Consider the following 17,040-nt stretch of genomic DNA (forward strand, 5'->3'; position numbering starts at 1 on the left):
TTATGTTTGTGTGGAAAATAACATAGAATGAATTGAAATCTTTATTAAAGTCCTGGCGTTGTCCAGTTTGCACAAACAATGTGCTGCCATCTAGTGTCTTAATGCTTCCATTGCACAACTGATTATTTAAACTGCTGCTATTTACAGATCTTCATTTGACAGATATGACAAATGCATTGAATCAAATGAGCCATGTCCGGATTGACGGGAAAGATTTGCTCACTGCAGAAAACAACATATAAACCTGCTGATGTGTTCAAATGAAGCCTGACTGGCCCACTGCCACAGCAAGCAGAACGACAGACATGTTGTCATCATCACTCAACACATTCATCGTCAACGTCACTCAGCACATCGTTGTGAGTCAGGGATTTCCATGATTCATGTCTGTAGATGAAATAAGAGGAAGACAATAAATCCCTCCCCTTTTCTCTCTCACCCTCAGCCCTGTTGAAAGTCTATGAAAGTCCTAATGCACGATCAGATCCACGGCCCACGGGGCAGCCGGAAGAGACCAAGGGGGATTTTCTCTCTATCTCTTTCTCTCTCTCTCCATCGGTAGAGCTTGCACTTCCTTCCTGTGAGGTCATAAATCTGTCCACAAGCACGTGCTAATGGTCTAATATTAACAGTGTTTAGATTCATCTACTCTGAAGACAAACCTCACCTGAGGGTCCCACTCATATTTCAAATTAAATCATATTCAAACTTTTACCTTCACTGTTCCTCACTGGTGGAATGATCTTTCCAACCATACCGAACCCAATGAGCATTTAATTAAATTACTGTTTTTAAAATTTTATTAAATAGTTTATTGAACAGGGATAATGGGCCGTCCATGATTTCCCATAATTAGCTACTGAGCTTTTAAAAAAAGTACATATGGCTATGTTAAAACACGAATTGATGAATAACATGCACAAAATATCATAAGTGTTTAAAAAATACTTTGAAAATAACAGTTAGTAATAGTAAGTTGCACTATGTTGCACAAAGAATTTTGTATACCTAAAATATCAGGGTAAACTAAAATATATATATATATATATATATATATACATACACACACATACACATATTGTTGTGTGTGTGTATATATTAATAATTTTATAGAAAATATAAAAAATAATATAAAACTTGTTATATATTTATAGTTTGTAGTATATATTTTTACTTTTACAAATAATATAGCATATACCATTCATTTTGTTTTAGCAATTTAGCGATTTTAGTGTTTTAGCAAAATAATTTTATGTTGATGCACTCTCTATATTTATATTAAAAAATATATATATTAAATATCATTTGACTTTTCCATTTTTCCTCTGTTCTAGCCTGTCCTACTTGTACTAACAAGCTTGTTAGTTTTAAGCTTGTTACTTTAAAAAAAATGTTTCTCATGTTACATGTTTTTTTATAAGCATTAATTGATTTGTTGCATTCCTAATTTTTAAGATGCTTTGTATTATATGTTAAAAGAATCAATGTAAAATCAAGTCAAGCAATTTGAGATCATAAGTAATTTGTTGCAAATCATTCTGAGTTAAGATTAAATTCTTAGTTACTGCTAGCATGCTAATGTGCACATATACTTGTTCAGACACAGACTTGAGTGAGTTTTCTGTTGACTTTTGCAACAGAATGTTATCCTGTTATGAAAAGAATGAGCAGATCAGAGCTTCATTTTTCCAGAAATGAGTAGAAGGGAAACACAAACACACACATCTGCTGCGTACGTAGACACAGAAACATTCCCTAAATTCTTAACCTTGATATAAAAAAAGAGTCAGCGTGTTACTATTTTGCATATTTTATTACGAAAATGAAATGCAAATGTTTAAAAAAAAATGACAGAAGATTTTTTACAAACTTTTCTTTGCCCTGTTTGTTTACCAATGCATTACTTGTGCAAACAACATTCATTTTTCATTATATACCATTTTCTCTTAATGCAAATAACATTAATTATAATTATATTTATTAAAATATGTACAGTGGGTCCAAACTGTGACCTAACCACAGAAATGCACCTGTTTACAGGTGTTGGCGGTGATGCTCTCAGCTTTGCCCTTGACAGTTCTTGTGCTGGAGCGTGAGTGTGAATCACAGTGTGTTGTAGCAGTTCTGAGGCGTGTGACCCATGTGCCAGGGCAGAGGCAGCGTCTGGAGTGTGTCCTCGTAATTGTCTATATGATTCGGGCCACAAGAGCCCCAAACTCCTGGCTGATACATCCCGACATCACCTCTCCGCCCGTACCTGGGTGGGCTTGCCACACTGCAAGGTGGGTAAAGCTGGGCGTCAGCTGAGAAACACGGGTAGTGAGGGGACGGCGGACAAGCAGGGCCTGTAAAAACGTGTTGCTCAGAGGACAGTCTGTGCAAGGGGTTTTGTATATGGTGGGTGATCGGCTGATGCCAGGATATGAAGGTTTGGGATTCGAGGTGGACAGGAGGCGACGGCTCCGTCTCCGACCACAAGCCGCCGGGCGGACCGTGACAGTCAAGGTTGCTGCAGGGCTTCCCCGTACTTGCCGGTGGGTTGTTGGTGAGAAATACAGATAACGCAGAGATTCGATTGATGGCTCTCTGGAGCGTTGCAATCTTCGACAGCCGTTTTCCGCCCAGGTCGTGATGCAAAGCCACTCGGAGCGCGTTGAAGGCCTGGTTATAATCCATGATGCGTTTCCTCTCTCTCACGTTGGCCGCTACTCTGCGTGCTTTGGAGCGCACCGGTCGGCTGCGTTTCTTGCTCTGTCTCTCCTCCAGCTCGTTTAGGGTGGCGTTGGGGTAACGCCCTGTCAGGCGGCTCCCATCGCTGCTGTCCAGCTCCTCGGACCCTTGAAGACTCCCATCCAGTTCCTCCTCGGAGAACTCGGAGCTGGTGAAGCTTCCTCTGCTCGCCATGGAGAACCTGCAGACCGTTTCCAGTGTTATCGACCTCCCGTGAAAGAGTCTGGATGGCGCTTTCACACGCTCCTCTGACGACCTGTGATGCCTCTCGGCAGGTCGGGCCTCTCTTTAAAGCACCTCGTTTAGGAGTCACATGGTACAGTCACCTATAAGAAATGCTGGTGTTTATGAGCTCCCCAAGGCAAATGCAGCTACTCCCTCCTCAGACACGCCTTCTGCTGCGAGATCTGCACAACCACATGCAGGCCATGGAGTAGAGAGTAAAACTCAGACGCAGACAAATAAAAACACAGACACTGAGTATGTTTTAGATATGTACACATCTCATAAACTGTAGGAAAAAGTGAATTACATCAGAGATTGAGAATTAGCTTTTTGTGCCTTTGAATGAGGGCAAGTTGACCTTGAACTTTGGCTGGCACAGATAGAGAAAGTGCTGGCACAGATATTATTACCAAGCAATGTGATCTAATATATCATCTAATAACAAACGATGCGAAACTTGTAATCAGCTGGCCCCAACACTTTTAGTGGGTGGATACCTTCACATGTAGTTCATTATATAATGACATTCATTTATATGTAATATATTTAGTCTCTGTGTCTTACATATAAATATATATTTTTTAATTTGAATGTCTTTGTTTTATGTATATTAATATGCATATACTGTATATGTGTGTGTATGTATACATACTGTTATAATTCATAAAATATCAATACATTATTATCAGTGTTGGGGGTAACACATTACAAGTAACGCAAGCTGTATAATCAGATTACTTTTTTTCAAGTAACTAGTAAAGTAACACATTACTTTTAAATTCACAACAAAATGTCGGAGTTACTTTTTCATATAAGTAATGTAAGTTATTTTGTTTTCCCATTTATTGACAAAATATGTGAGCACGATATGTGTACCACCAATCAGGCCACGAGCTACTGGTAGCTCGCGAGCGACGTGTTGGAGAACCCTGCTCTAAAACAATGTGAGAATAATCATTTTGAGCTTGTAATATGTGTCCAACATGTTGATAAGAAGGTTTCCTTTGATTTGTGCAAAGTCAGTAATTTGCCTGAGACACTATACATGTGTAGAAAGAATTCAATAAGACGGGCAGACATGACTGCAAATATTTGTATTTCAAAAGCAATAATTGTTTTTCTAAGTATAATAAAAGGAAATGTGCCTTCCAAAAAAAAACATTCAATATCATTAATGTGTTGTATAAAGGAAATAAAAAAGGACATGAGCAAATATAAGTATGTGGTGTTATAAGGAAAAGACAACGAAAGTTTGTAAAATGAACTTCAACTGTCAGAAGGACATGAAGAACCAATCATGTACAGAAAGGAATGTTCAAATTCAGAGGAACAGTTCAGAAGAGACGTTATTAATAAAGATTGAGACGATTGGATCAGTTGTTCTCCTTTTTTGGAATACTTGAATACTATTTTGTGTGGAATACTTGATAGGGCCCAGCCTGACCCAGACTCTACTTCCAGCGGCCCCCAGTTAATTTGAGTTTGAGACCCCTGGTTTAAGTTAAAAAAATACATAAATGTTAGTAAAATAACTATTATACATTAAAAAAAAATATATATATAGCCTATGTATTCATATTATACACTCACCTAAAGGATTATTAGGAACACCTGTTCAATTTCTCATTAATGCAATTATCTAATCAACCAATCACATGGCAGTTGCTTCAATGCATTTAGGGGTGTGGTCCTGGTCAAGACAATCTCCTGAACTCCAAACTGAATGTCAGAATGGGAAAGAAAGGTGAAAGAGACGGGCCGGTCTGAGTATTTCACAATCTGCTCAGTTACTGGGATTTTCACGCACAACCATTTAGGGTTTACAAAGAATTGTGTGAAAAGGGAAAAACATCCAGTATGCGCCAGTCCTGTAGGCGAAAATGCCTTGTTGATGCTAGAGGTCAGAGGAGAATGGGCCGACTGATTCAAGCTAATAGAAGAGCAACTTTGACTGAAATAACCACTCGTTACAACCGAGGTATGCAGCAAAGCATTTGTGAAGCCACAACACGCACAACCTTGAGGCGGATGGGCTCCAACAGCAGAAGACCCCACCGGGTACCACTCATCTCCACTACAAATAGGAAAAAGAGGCTACAATTTGCAAGAGCTCACCAAAATTGGACAGTTGAAGACTGGAAAAATGTTGTCTGGTCTGATGAGTCTCGATTTCTGTTGAGACATTCAGATGGTAGAGTCAGAATTTGGCGTAAACAGAATGAGAACATGGATCCATCATGCCTTGTTACCACTGTGCAGGCTGGTGGTGGTGGTGTAATGGTGTGGGGGATGTTTTCTTGGCACACTTTAGGCCCCTTAGTGCCAATTGGGCATCGTTTAAATGCCACGGCCTACCTGAGCATTGTTTCTGACCATGTACCCATCCTCTGATGGCTACTTCCAGCAGGATAATGCACCATGTCACAAAGCTCGAACCATTTCAAATTGGTTTCTTGAACATGACAATGAGTTCACTGTACAAAAATGGCCCCCACAGTCACCAGATCTCAACCCATTAGAGCATCTTTGGGATGTGGTGGAACGGGAGCTTCGTGCCCTGGATGTGCATCCCACAAATCTCCATCAACTGCAAGATTCTATCCTATCAATATGGGCCAACATTTCTAAAGAATTGTTGAATTCAATGCCACGTAGAATTAAGGCAGTTCTGAAGGCGAAAGGGGGTCAAACACAGTATAAGTAGTATGGTGTTCCTAATAATCCTTTAGGTGAGTGTATATGCGCAAGTATGTTTTATATGTAATGACTATTGCATACCACACATTTTTTGTTAATTGACACAGTTTTATTTTGTGAAACTTCATTTTAAAAGGGGTAAATACTCAGAATGATTTTTAGCACGTTGTGTTAGTGAAAATGGCTGAACTTGTGCTATAGTCTCCAAGGGCAGCGTCTCAGTTTTCTGGTGTCTTGTGATTAATTACATGGGTAGGTCAATCTAAATTTGTCTGTTAGTGCTCATGACAAATTGTACATTGATCAAATAACTAGTATTTTGTGGATTTCCTCTCATGTGTGAAGGACTTGCGATCCATTATTTACATTTGTCCACAGATGCAATTATCATCTCCAGTGTGCGATCTCGGCGCTGTGTTGGTGCTGGGCCTTGTGGGCCATATAATTTGAGTGTCTTTGTAACAAATCATAAATCAAGCCCGAACAGCACCCGAGGATAAGAACAGAAAGACACTCGGACTTCAAAGCCTGCAAAAAGAGAGCAGGTATTTGACAATTATAACATGGCTTGAGCAGCACATTACACACTGTGGTTAGCGCTGACAGGGGGAACGCATATTTTGTTTGGTTATTTTGTTTGATAGATTGCATGATGGTCATGTTTCTGGTTGTGCAATGAGGAATCTGTTCTGTATCTCTACAGATCTTTGTCCTTTCACTGCCCGCAGCCTGATCAGGTCCTGCTGCTATATCATGTCCTCTAATCTGAAGAACAGTAGGCAGTAGTTCAATGCTAAAGCACTACTGACAGCTCGTCATTCATGGATAGCAGTCATCCTCCCAGTCTTTGCTGTGCAATGTTGAATTATTATTTTATTTTTTGCATTTTTCTATCATGGTTATTTGGTCGTATGATTGATAAACGAATTATTATGGGCTCTGTGCTCAGTGCTCAGAGTTAGGGCAGACAGAATGAGAGGTCAGGCTTCTTCCTCTGCTCTTCTTTTATGGAGGCTGTCTAGGCTGATTGACGCCATTCCCTAAAACAATTACACGGCTAACAGTTGGACAGTGAGAGTGCAGTTACTTTGGGATGATTTGTTTTGAAGACCATGCGAAAAGAAGATCATTTTGTCTTGAGCATAATTTGTCGTTATTAACTTTAAGGAAATGTAGACATTTTTGCTCTAGAAGTAAGCAAATATGTCGATATAATTATAATAAATTTTACAAGGGTTCTTATCATTAACTAAAACTATTTTTAAAAAATCCATTGAAATAAATCTGATATATATATAAATAAATTATATATATATATATATATATATATATATATATATTAATAAACTGAAATAAGTTGAAGTTAAAGCACTAAAAAATGGAAATAAATAAAAAACTCAAACTAAAAGTAAAACTGAAATTAAAATAAATAAGCAATATTAAAAAAACTAATAAAATTGCAAAAGCACATAATAAAATTACTATAAAAATTCAACAAAAATTAACATGAAAACTAAAAATTTACAAATGAAAGCCAATTCAAAATATGAATAAAACTAGAACAAAAACTAAAATGACACCTTTTTACACTACTGTAAAGTTATGTTTTTTTAATGTTTAATACAGAACAGACAGAAAATTACTTTTTTTAAATCCAACCAAATTTGAAAATAATACTAAAAACACTTTATAAAACAAATGTGCATATGCACACACATTATAAAAAAATTTTTTTTTAAAAACAACCAAAAAATACAAATATTAATCTGTATTTGTTGAGCAAGAGAAAGCATTTCTATTTGAGCTAATTGCAGTAGCCCTATATGTTTTTAACTATAATTTCCCTCAGGCTCAAAGATTACATTTTTTACATGAAATTGATTGATTCTGTTCAATCAATGCCAAAGCCAGTTTTAATTTCCGCATTAACAACGGGTTAGCTCAATGGAAATCTTTTAATAAATATTTCCATTGAATAATCCGGTCCAGGAAGAGATCAGCGCTCCTCTCGACAGCCTCTGATTTACGAGGGGTTCTTGAGAGATTTATGGCCTCCCAGAGAGAGCATGAAATCTGCACCTCGGACCGTCCAAATCTCTCCCTTCTGACAGATGACAAGACACTAGCAATTATCAGCCGCCAAGAATAAATCAAAGCCTTTACTGCTCGTCCTGTGACGCCCTTAAAGAAATAACCCTTTTCAAGGTAAGGGGAACCTGCCTAACCGCACTTTCCTGAGATTTGTAAATCTCTGGCCTGAGCCACTATAATGAGCAGTTGTTACCCACATCTTATTAGAGGACTGTAGAAAGCGTTATAGATATTTATTTCCTGAGGGACCATTAACATAATGAGTGAGCACAGCTCTGTCCACTAACCTTGGCATTGCACTGGTATGTTAATGCATGTTTGCAGCGTTTCCAGAGGAATTTTCACACCTCAATAAAACTTAGTTGCTCACTCTGAAAAGGATTTCCCCTTCCTCTTAAATAAAAAAAACAACATCTTACACATATATGCGGGGTTTCCATGTTTCATGGGGAAATGTTATACTGTACAAACTGTTTATTCTATTCCCTAACCCTTCCACAAACACAACCCTGACCGAATAATTTCGCCTTTTTTACATAGTATGACCAAAAATGCCCTCACAAGAACAAACATTTCCGGTATTACTATATATATCTTTATGTGGACATTTTGTCCCAATGGCCACCATAACGTGAACCACAAACACATTTTAATCAATAAAATATATTTGTTTGCATGAAACTATGTTTACAAACTTTATGGGTGAAACAACTGAAAAATAATAAATGATATGCGAATAATAATTTGTAAATTAAGAAGGTAAACGATTTTACACAACAACAATGTACTAAAAATTATAAATAAAAATTATTTTTCACATTTGTTGTCAAAACAATCCCCGTTCACACGGATCAGCGAAAATGACTAAAAATGCTGTATTATTTATGCCAGGCCAGTAGTTGGCGATGTCCCTGTAAAGAAACACTGAGCCTGTAGACTGAACACATAATACGCGTGCGCATGACGTCACAGTTTTCACAAATTCAATTCGATTTTTTTGTGGTTTATATGGAGACGATAATCGTATCTTTTTCAAAAACTTGCACCGGTTTTCAAAGTTTGTGTTTTCAGGGCCCCGAAACGCCATTGTTGTGTAAATAAATGGTCAAAATGCATACAAAGTTATTATCTGAAAACAGTGTCACGTAAACCGTGCCTTTGTGTCCAAATTTACATTTAGGGACAATAAAGTATATTTTAATGTTCAAGTTTCTAAAGTTGAAAATGTGTAATTTTGATACCAGTAGCATCAAATAATTGATGTTTTACTAACAGGGTTCGGGAGGAACACGTTCTAATGATCAAACAATCAAGTCATTCCAACCAGCAGTCAGCGATCAGTAATCAACAGGTCCACTCAATCAGCATGAGTAAGGCCTATAAATATACGCAGTCGACTCTCTCTTATTCCTCGACAGTTTTCAGCATCCCTCCACCACCCCATCTCCTCACACTTGCCTGGTTATCTTCCTAACCAGAGATACGGAGGGAGTAGGCCCAATTTCCGAGCTCGAAGCCCTCCCCCCGGACAGCACGCCAAATACACATTACAATTTACTCTCTGAACATTCGTAAGTGTGAACTCGTGATTCTTGTTAAGGCTGATTTATACTTCTGCATCGCACCTACGCCGGAGCCTCTACGCTACGCTGTAGGTTACGTGTCAGTTTTCATTTATACTTATGCGCTGTTGTCCACGTTGACGCGCAATTACACATGCGGAGGGAGCGTGTGAAACCCGAGGGAGCGGTTCTAGCAGACCAATCACAGCGCTTGTGTCCGCGTTGAATTGACGCGTTGTTACATTTTTGGAGAGGTGCTCGTCAGGGTATACGCCGAAGGGTACGCGCGCTACACACAGCCTACGATGTAGCTACGGCGTGAGTCTGACACAGAAGTATAAATTGTGCTTTAGTTTACTTTAGTACATGTAACTGAATGAATCCGTATTTCTGATCACAATCACTTAAAGCTAGGGTAGGTAATTTTGCACTTTTTGTTATACTGGTTGAAACTCTCTTCACATCCTGATAGCAGTCAATCATATCTTCTGTGGAAGACTCAGAATCCAAACATGTTCATCCAATCATGCAATGATACTATGTCCTACAGTACATGCCTGTCAATGTATTTCCATACCTCCGCGCACCTGCTCGCACAGACATCACAATGACCGACAGTCACCAAGCAACGCAAACAAACAATAGCTTTTACAGTTCCTCCTGAACCAAAACAACGAGCTTACGCCATGTCGTAACTGTAATTACAAGACGGCAACCCGTGAAGTTCTTCTGGGAGCAGTTCATGTTAAGACTGAGATATGAGGTAGTTTAACGCTAGCCTGGTCCTACCGGGCTCTCGTACATTTCATTTGTACATAGAGTCTGGCACCGCTCCATTGACCAGCGTTAACTTCCTTGTTAGGCGGGTATTCTATTGAAGTCTCAAACTATTGGATCTGCCCAGAGTCACTCTGGATCTGCCATAACCAATCGCTAACGTTTGGTCGTGGCGTATGTCATGACTAGTTTAACGCCGTCTCCCGTGACGCTTTGCAGACTCTGCTGTGTGCGTTCATGTGTTTTGAAGGAGGCGTGGCTTAGGAGACGCTCTGAAGGGAGGGTGGGATCTCATGCTTTTAAAGCTAGCTTGCTATTGCTAGCCACTCCAAAATTGCCTACTCTACCTTAATCACATGATCATCATCAGAAACGGAATTCACTCCATTCTGCTTCAGTCAGGTCAGTTTTTTACTGATATAAGAAAAAAAGGTAACACTTTATATTACGACCCGCAAACAACTGCATAAGTACACCGAAATGACGGTGTACGTTTCTGTAATTATAGTGTACTTATGTGTAGGTATAAGCAAACAATATGTTAAGTTTTGGGTAATAAAGGAGTAACAAGCAGATATACAACCTGCAAAGAACTTCGTAAGTAAATCGAAATTACGGTGTACGTTTCTGTAATTATAGTGTACCTCCGTGTAGGTATAAGGGAACAATATGTTAAGTTTTGGGTAATAAAGGAGTACAACCAGATATACAAGCAAATTATTTATAATGTAATTATTTTAAAACTAACAGGTACCTATTCTGATAACATATTCCAGGCAAAAATTGTACATCTGTTGTATATAAAAGTTTTTATCACATATCTGGCAAAATATTCTTGTGCAATGTAGTTACAGGGTAATTTTGACATCTGTGGGTTGTAAATTAAACATATATATATATATATATATATATATATATATAACTTTGACATTGTATTGCAATGACACTTAAATGTCAGGGCAAATATACTGTGTAATTAAAAGGTTTTTTTGTTTTGTTTTCTTAATAAGAGTACCTTTCTCTGTAATTACTTTTACAAATAGTGTTGTTTCGTATTGTTACATAGTAAGTAGTGTTTGTTACCCGTTTCAACTGTGTATTTACAGGGTAAGTGTAACTCCTGCGGGCTGTAAATTAAAGTGGCGCTTGTTACCCCCTTGTTTTGTGTAGTTACAGGGTAAATACTTTGAAATTTTGTTTTGAGATTTTTTTGTAAAATAAAAGTCAGAAATTAAATGGGATCCTTTATTGTATATTTACTGCACTTACCCTGTAACTACACAAAACACGGGGGTAACAAGCACCACTTTAATTTACAGCCCGCAGGAGTTACACTTACCCTGTAAATACACAGTTGAAACAGGTAACAAACACTACTTACTATGTAACAATACGAAACAACACTATTTGCACAGTAGTTACAGAGAAAGGTACTCTACTAAAACAAAACAAAAAAACGTTTTAATTACACAGTATATGACATTTAAGTGTCATTGCAATACAATGTGATACGTAAGTGCTAAGTACTACATGGTACGTTCTAAGTTAAAATCATAGCAGAAACAATTTTTTTTGGCTTAACGTTAAGTAGTTTAGTAAGAAAAGCCAATAAGTTAAATTTGTATCATACTGTGCTTACTGTACATACAGCCATATATATATATATATACACACGTTTAATTTACAACCCACAGATGTCAAAATTACCCTCTAACTACATTGCACAAGAATATTTTGCCAGAAATGTGATAAAAACTTTTATATACAACAGACATACAATTTTTGCCTGGAATATATTAACAGAATAAGTACCTGTTAGTTTTAAAATAATTACATTATAAATAATTTGCTTGTATATCTGGTTGTACCCCTTTATTACCCAAAACTTAATATATTGTTCCCTTATACCTACACGGAGGTACACTATAATTACAGAAACGTACACCGTAATTTCGGTTTACTGACGCAGTTGTTTGCGGGTCGTAATATAAAGTGTTACTGAAAAAAACAAGGATGTTCCGTAAAGAGACCTGAGAGAGTCATTTTATTTTTGCAGTGGCTCAGTGGTTCATGTAGAGAGTCATTTTATGCTGTATCTATATTGTTTTACTGTGGGAAGAAGAGAGGTGACTCTTGCGCTCCTCCATTCTTCAGACTTAATAACCTGCATCTAACTTTAGAGTCATCACATTTCCCACTCTCTCCTGAGGTGAGAGTCTTGTGAGTCACACGCAAACACGTATCGTCTATGTGTCGAGTGACTCAGGAATGTTTGTGGAAAATATCCCTTGATAAGAAGCTTTATCCATTATCTGTGTGCAGGAAGTCATCATATCTCAGCAAGGCCTGCCTCTTAACAGCATGCATGTTTTTCAACATGAAATGCCTTCAGGGAGCACTTGCTCACACATATCTAGCGTATGCTTACAACATAACAAGGGTTTACAAGAGTTTTCATCATGGTGGTAAAGCTATGACGCATTCTTGTTTGGTAGTAACCCAACATAAACAATACAATATAGTGTGTAATAAAATAGCTCTAAAATAAGTCAAATTTAACAGCACAATTTCTCACTTTTAAAAGTGATTTTTGCATGGTGATAATAAAAACGTTAAAGTCACCATGAAATCAAAATGTACAATTTTTTTTGTGGAATATTGCAGTATTTATTATAAATTATTTATCTGTGCATATCTTTTTTTTTTTATTCATGTGCCCTCATAATCTTTAATCACAAAAATTCCCCTTACTCTTGCCACAACTTCTCTTCTCTTCTTCTCTCCTGATGAACCGTTTACTGGCGTGAAGGCAAGACAACATGTCACTCGCATGACATCACTGTAATAGCAAACCACAATGATATCAATACATTTTCACTTTTTTCACACTATTTATAATAGAGAAGAAAAGACTATTGCAACTTCCATTTCATGCTGACATTACAATGTTTAAACTCAGGCTTAAAAACACACACACAAAAAAATACTTTTTGAAATGAATGTAATATTAAAATGTATAAATAATGAAAAAATATCTTGGCACATACAATGGGGCTAAAGGTGTACCAGGGTAAAAGACGCCTTTGATTTTAATTTCTTCTAAACAGAACATCTGCTTTTCAAGATGCACGTGGACATTTGTCTGATCCTTGACACGATCTCGGGCAGCAGCGCAAAGTTGATTCTGCGCTAATTTTATCTAATATTTGATGTTTTTTAAACTCTGCAGATTTACGTAGCAAATGAGAATTGCTAAAATTATTGAATATATTTTAGGACAAATGTATTTGAAATGATTTTCAGTTTTATTCAAGGCGCATCTGCTGTTGGGACGAAAGGCACAGTAATTAATATGATAATAAATAGCTGACTTTTCTATTTGTTGACATGGTTAGATTCAGATGGTAAATATCATATATAACGTCTACGGTTACGTATGTAACCCTCGTTCCCTGAGTAGGGAACGGAGACGTTACGTCGGATGACGACGAATGGGGTTTCGCTTAGAAAGCCTATCAACTTCGAGTATTACAAAACGAGCCAATGGCAAAGAAATGCCATGGGTCTGCGGAATTTGCATGGCGTAACTCCGCCCCACCTCGTGGGTATAAAAGGAGGAAGCCGGCGGCAAGCAGATATGTTTCTTCGCTGAGGAGCCAAGACTGAGCTCAGGCGATCCCCGCGGTACAGCGGAAAGTGGCAGGCAGACGTAACGTCTCCGTTCCCTACTCAGGGAACGAGGGTTACATACGTAACCGTAGACGTTCCCTTTCGTTGTCACTCCGAGTTACGTCGGATGACGACGAATGGGGTTACCAGTCTAATCACGCCACCTTCTCAGCTGTCTTCCAGTGCCCTGCGTAAATCGAGATCCCTGTCAGCCTGGACAAAGGACTCCATTTATCACAGGAATACCATGGTACACTGGGAAGCATATCCCAAGCTTAGGGGAAGTATGCCATTAATGCCAGCCCGGAGGGGGGGGGACTTAGAGAATACACATATGACCCGAAGGAAGCATATGGAAAACACTGGGGTGTCCAGCCGCAGGTGGAATATTTCAACCCCAGGGGTGGCAAGGTGGCTTGCCAAGGGAAAGACACACGCTCAGAGAGGCTTACAGTGGAAATACACATGTGGGGGTCGCTCAGAGGAGGGACCATGCACACGGGAGGCACCTAGCCGACGCGCAGGCAATAGACACTGGCGCCGACGTCAGGAGTGCTGGAGGAGCTCAGGGCTTTCGGAAAAGCTCACCTGAGGAAAATATCGCACGTATCCAGTCCGTGGAGTGGAATGGCGAGCAAGCGAAGACACCTGAGCGGGTCCGGTACTAGCTGGTTGAAGCGAGTACACGAGAGGACACAGGCTCCACTCGGAGATTATAGAATCTGGCGAATGTGTTAGGTGTCGCCCAGCCTGCAGCTCTGCAGATGTCTGTTAGCGAGGCGCCATGCGCTAGAGCCCAAGAGGACGCCACACTCCGGGTGGAGTAGGCAGTCACACCAAGGGGGGCACGGTCGACCTTGCTGCTGGTAAGCCAAAGCAATGGTGTCCACTATCCAGTGAGACAACCTTTGCTTGGAGAGAGCCTTTCCCTTCAGCTTCCCACCATAACAGACAAAGAGCTGGTCTGAGGTCCTGAAACACTACGTTCTGTCTAGATAGGCACGGAGAGCGCGTACTGGACAGAGCAGTGCCAAGGCTGGGTCTGCCTCCTCCGAGGGCAGCGCTTGCAGGTTCACCACCTGGTCCCGAAAGGGAGTGGTAGGAACCTTGGGCACGTATCCAGGCCGGGGTCTCAGGATCACGTGAGAGGAAGCCGGCCCAAATTCCAGGCACGCTTCGTCAACGGAGAATGCGTGCAGGTCCCCAACCCTCTTGATGGAGGCCAGTGCAACCAGGAGCGCTGTCTTCATAGACAGGAACTTAAGCTCGACTGATTGCAGGGGCTCAAAGGGAGCACTCTTCAGGGCAGTTAGAACCACTGAGAGGTCCCAAGAGGGAACGAGAGGAGGACGAGGAGGATTTAGTCTCCTCGCTCCTCTCAGGAACCTGATGACCAGGTCGTGCTTCCCCACCGACTTACCTTCGATGAGGTCATGATGTGCGGCAATGGCGGCAACATAGACCTTCAGGGTGGAGGGAGACAGCCTTCGCTCCAGCCCCTGTTGAAGGAAGGAAAGCACAACACTGATCGAGCATCTCCGGGGGTCTTCTCGGTGAGAAGAGCACCAGTTGACGAAGAGGTTCCACTTCAACGCATAGACGTGTCTCGTGGACGACGCTCTAGCGGAAGTGATGGTAGCCACCACCGCTGGTGGTAGGGTACTCAAACCTGCCTCGTCCCATCCAGGAGCCACACGTGGAGGTTCCAAAGATCGGGACGAGGGTGCCATAGGGTGCCCCGTCCCTGAGAAAGAAGGTACTTCCTCAGAGGGATCGGCCAGGGAGGTGCTGTCGCGAGGAGTACTAGTTCGGGGAACCAGGTCCGGTTGCCAGTAAGGGGCAACCAGAATGACCTGCTCCTCGTCCTCCCTGACCTTGCGCAAAGTGTGCGCAAGAAGGCTCACTGGGGGAAACGCATACTTGCGGCCCTGCGGCCAGCTGTGCACCAGAGCATCCGTGCCGAGCGTGCCCTCGGTCAGGGAATAGAACTTGGCGCAATGGGTCGAGTCGTGAGAGGCAAACAGATCTATCTGCGCGTCCCCGAACTGGTCCCAAATCAGCTGAACCGACTGGGGATGGAGTCGCCATTCTCCAGGGAGGGGCTGAAGCCGTGAGAGCTCGTCGGCTGCACAGTTCAGCGCTCCGGGAATGAAGATGGCTCGAAGCGACCTCAGAAGCTTCTGACTCCATAGGAGGAGGTGGCGAGCGAGTTGTGACATACGGCGGGAGCGTAGACCACCTTGATGGTTGATGTACGCCACAGTGGCGGTATTGTCTGAACGGACTAGTACGTGTTGACCCCTGAGCAACGCCCGGAAGCGGTGCAGGGCAAGGCGTACTGCCAACAACTCGAGGCAATTGACATGCCACAGCCGCTGGGGTCCTGTCCAGGAGCCCGCAGCAGCATGTCCATTGCACATGGCGCCCCAGCCCGTGGTGGAGGCATCTGTTGAGACAACAACATGCCGGGAAGCTCGTGCCAGGGGGACACCGGCCCTGAGAAAACCGAGGTTCGCCCACGGGGTGAAGAACTGACGGCAGGTCGGAGTAACTGGTACTCGGAACGTGCCGTGTTGCCATGCCCACCTCGGGACTCAGTCGCGAAGCCAAAGCTGAAGCGGTCTCATATGAAGCAATCCGAGCGGCGTGACCGCGGCTGCAGATGCCATATGCCCCAGGAGCCTCTGAAAAAGTTTCAGTGGAACCGCACTCTTGCCCTCGAATTGTCTTAGGCAAGTCAGCAGTGACTGCGCGCGCTCGCTCGTAAGCTGCGCGGACATGGCGACCGAGTCGATGTCCATATCGAGAAAAGAGATCCTCTGCACGGGGCAAAGTTTGCTCTTCTCCCAGTTGACCCGAAGGCCCAGACGGGCTAGGTGCCGAAGCACTAGGTCCCTGTGTTCGCAAACCTGATCTCGAGAGTGAGCTAGGATCAGCCAGTCGTCGATATAACTCAGGATGCGAACCCCTTGTTCTCGAAGGGGAACAAGGGCCGCCTCGACGACCTTCATGAAGATGCGAGGAGACAGGGCTAGCCCGAAAGGGAGAACCGCGTACTGGTATGCCTGCCCCTCGAAAGCAAACCGGAGGAACGGTCTGTGTCGAGGAAGAATGGAGACATGAAAGTAGGCGTCCTTCAGGTCGATCGCTGCAAACCAATCCTGGGGCCGTATGCATTCGAAAACGCGTTTGGCGGTGAGCATCTTGAACGGCATCCGGTGAAGGGAGCGGTACAGCACCCGCAAGTCCAGGATTGGCCGTAACCCACCGGTCTTCTTGGGGACAATGA

At 41.6% G+C, this 17,040-nt stretch overlaps 1 protein-coding gene across 1 annotated transcript; it reads right to left on the reverse strand.

The window, feature by feature from the left end:
* Nucleotides 1-1,797: 1,797 nt before the first annotated feature.
* Nucleotides 1,798-2,974, reverse strand: LOC143752163 (class A basic helix-loop-helix protein 9-like). The gene has a single exon (XM_077245205.1). It carries the CDS (start codon nucleotides 2,902-2,904, stop codon nucleotides 2,104-2,106), a length of 801 nt encoding a protein of 266 aa, XP_077101320.1. The 5' UTR covers nucleotides 2,905-2,974; the 3' UTR covers nucleotides 1,798-2,103.
* Nucleotides 2,975-17,040: the final 14,066 nt, after the last annotated feature.

Source organism: Siphateles boraxobius, unplaced genomic scaffold, assembly GCF_051911475.1.
Source record: "Siphateles boraxobius isolate OS27281-9 unplaced genomic scaffold, OSU_SipBor_1 101, whole genome shotgun sequence".
NCBI lineage: Eukaryota > Metazoa > Chordata > Actinopteri > Cypriniformes > Leuciscidae > Siphateles > Siphateles boraxobius.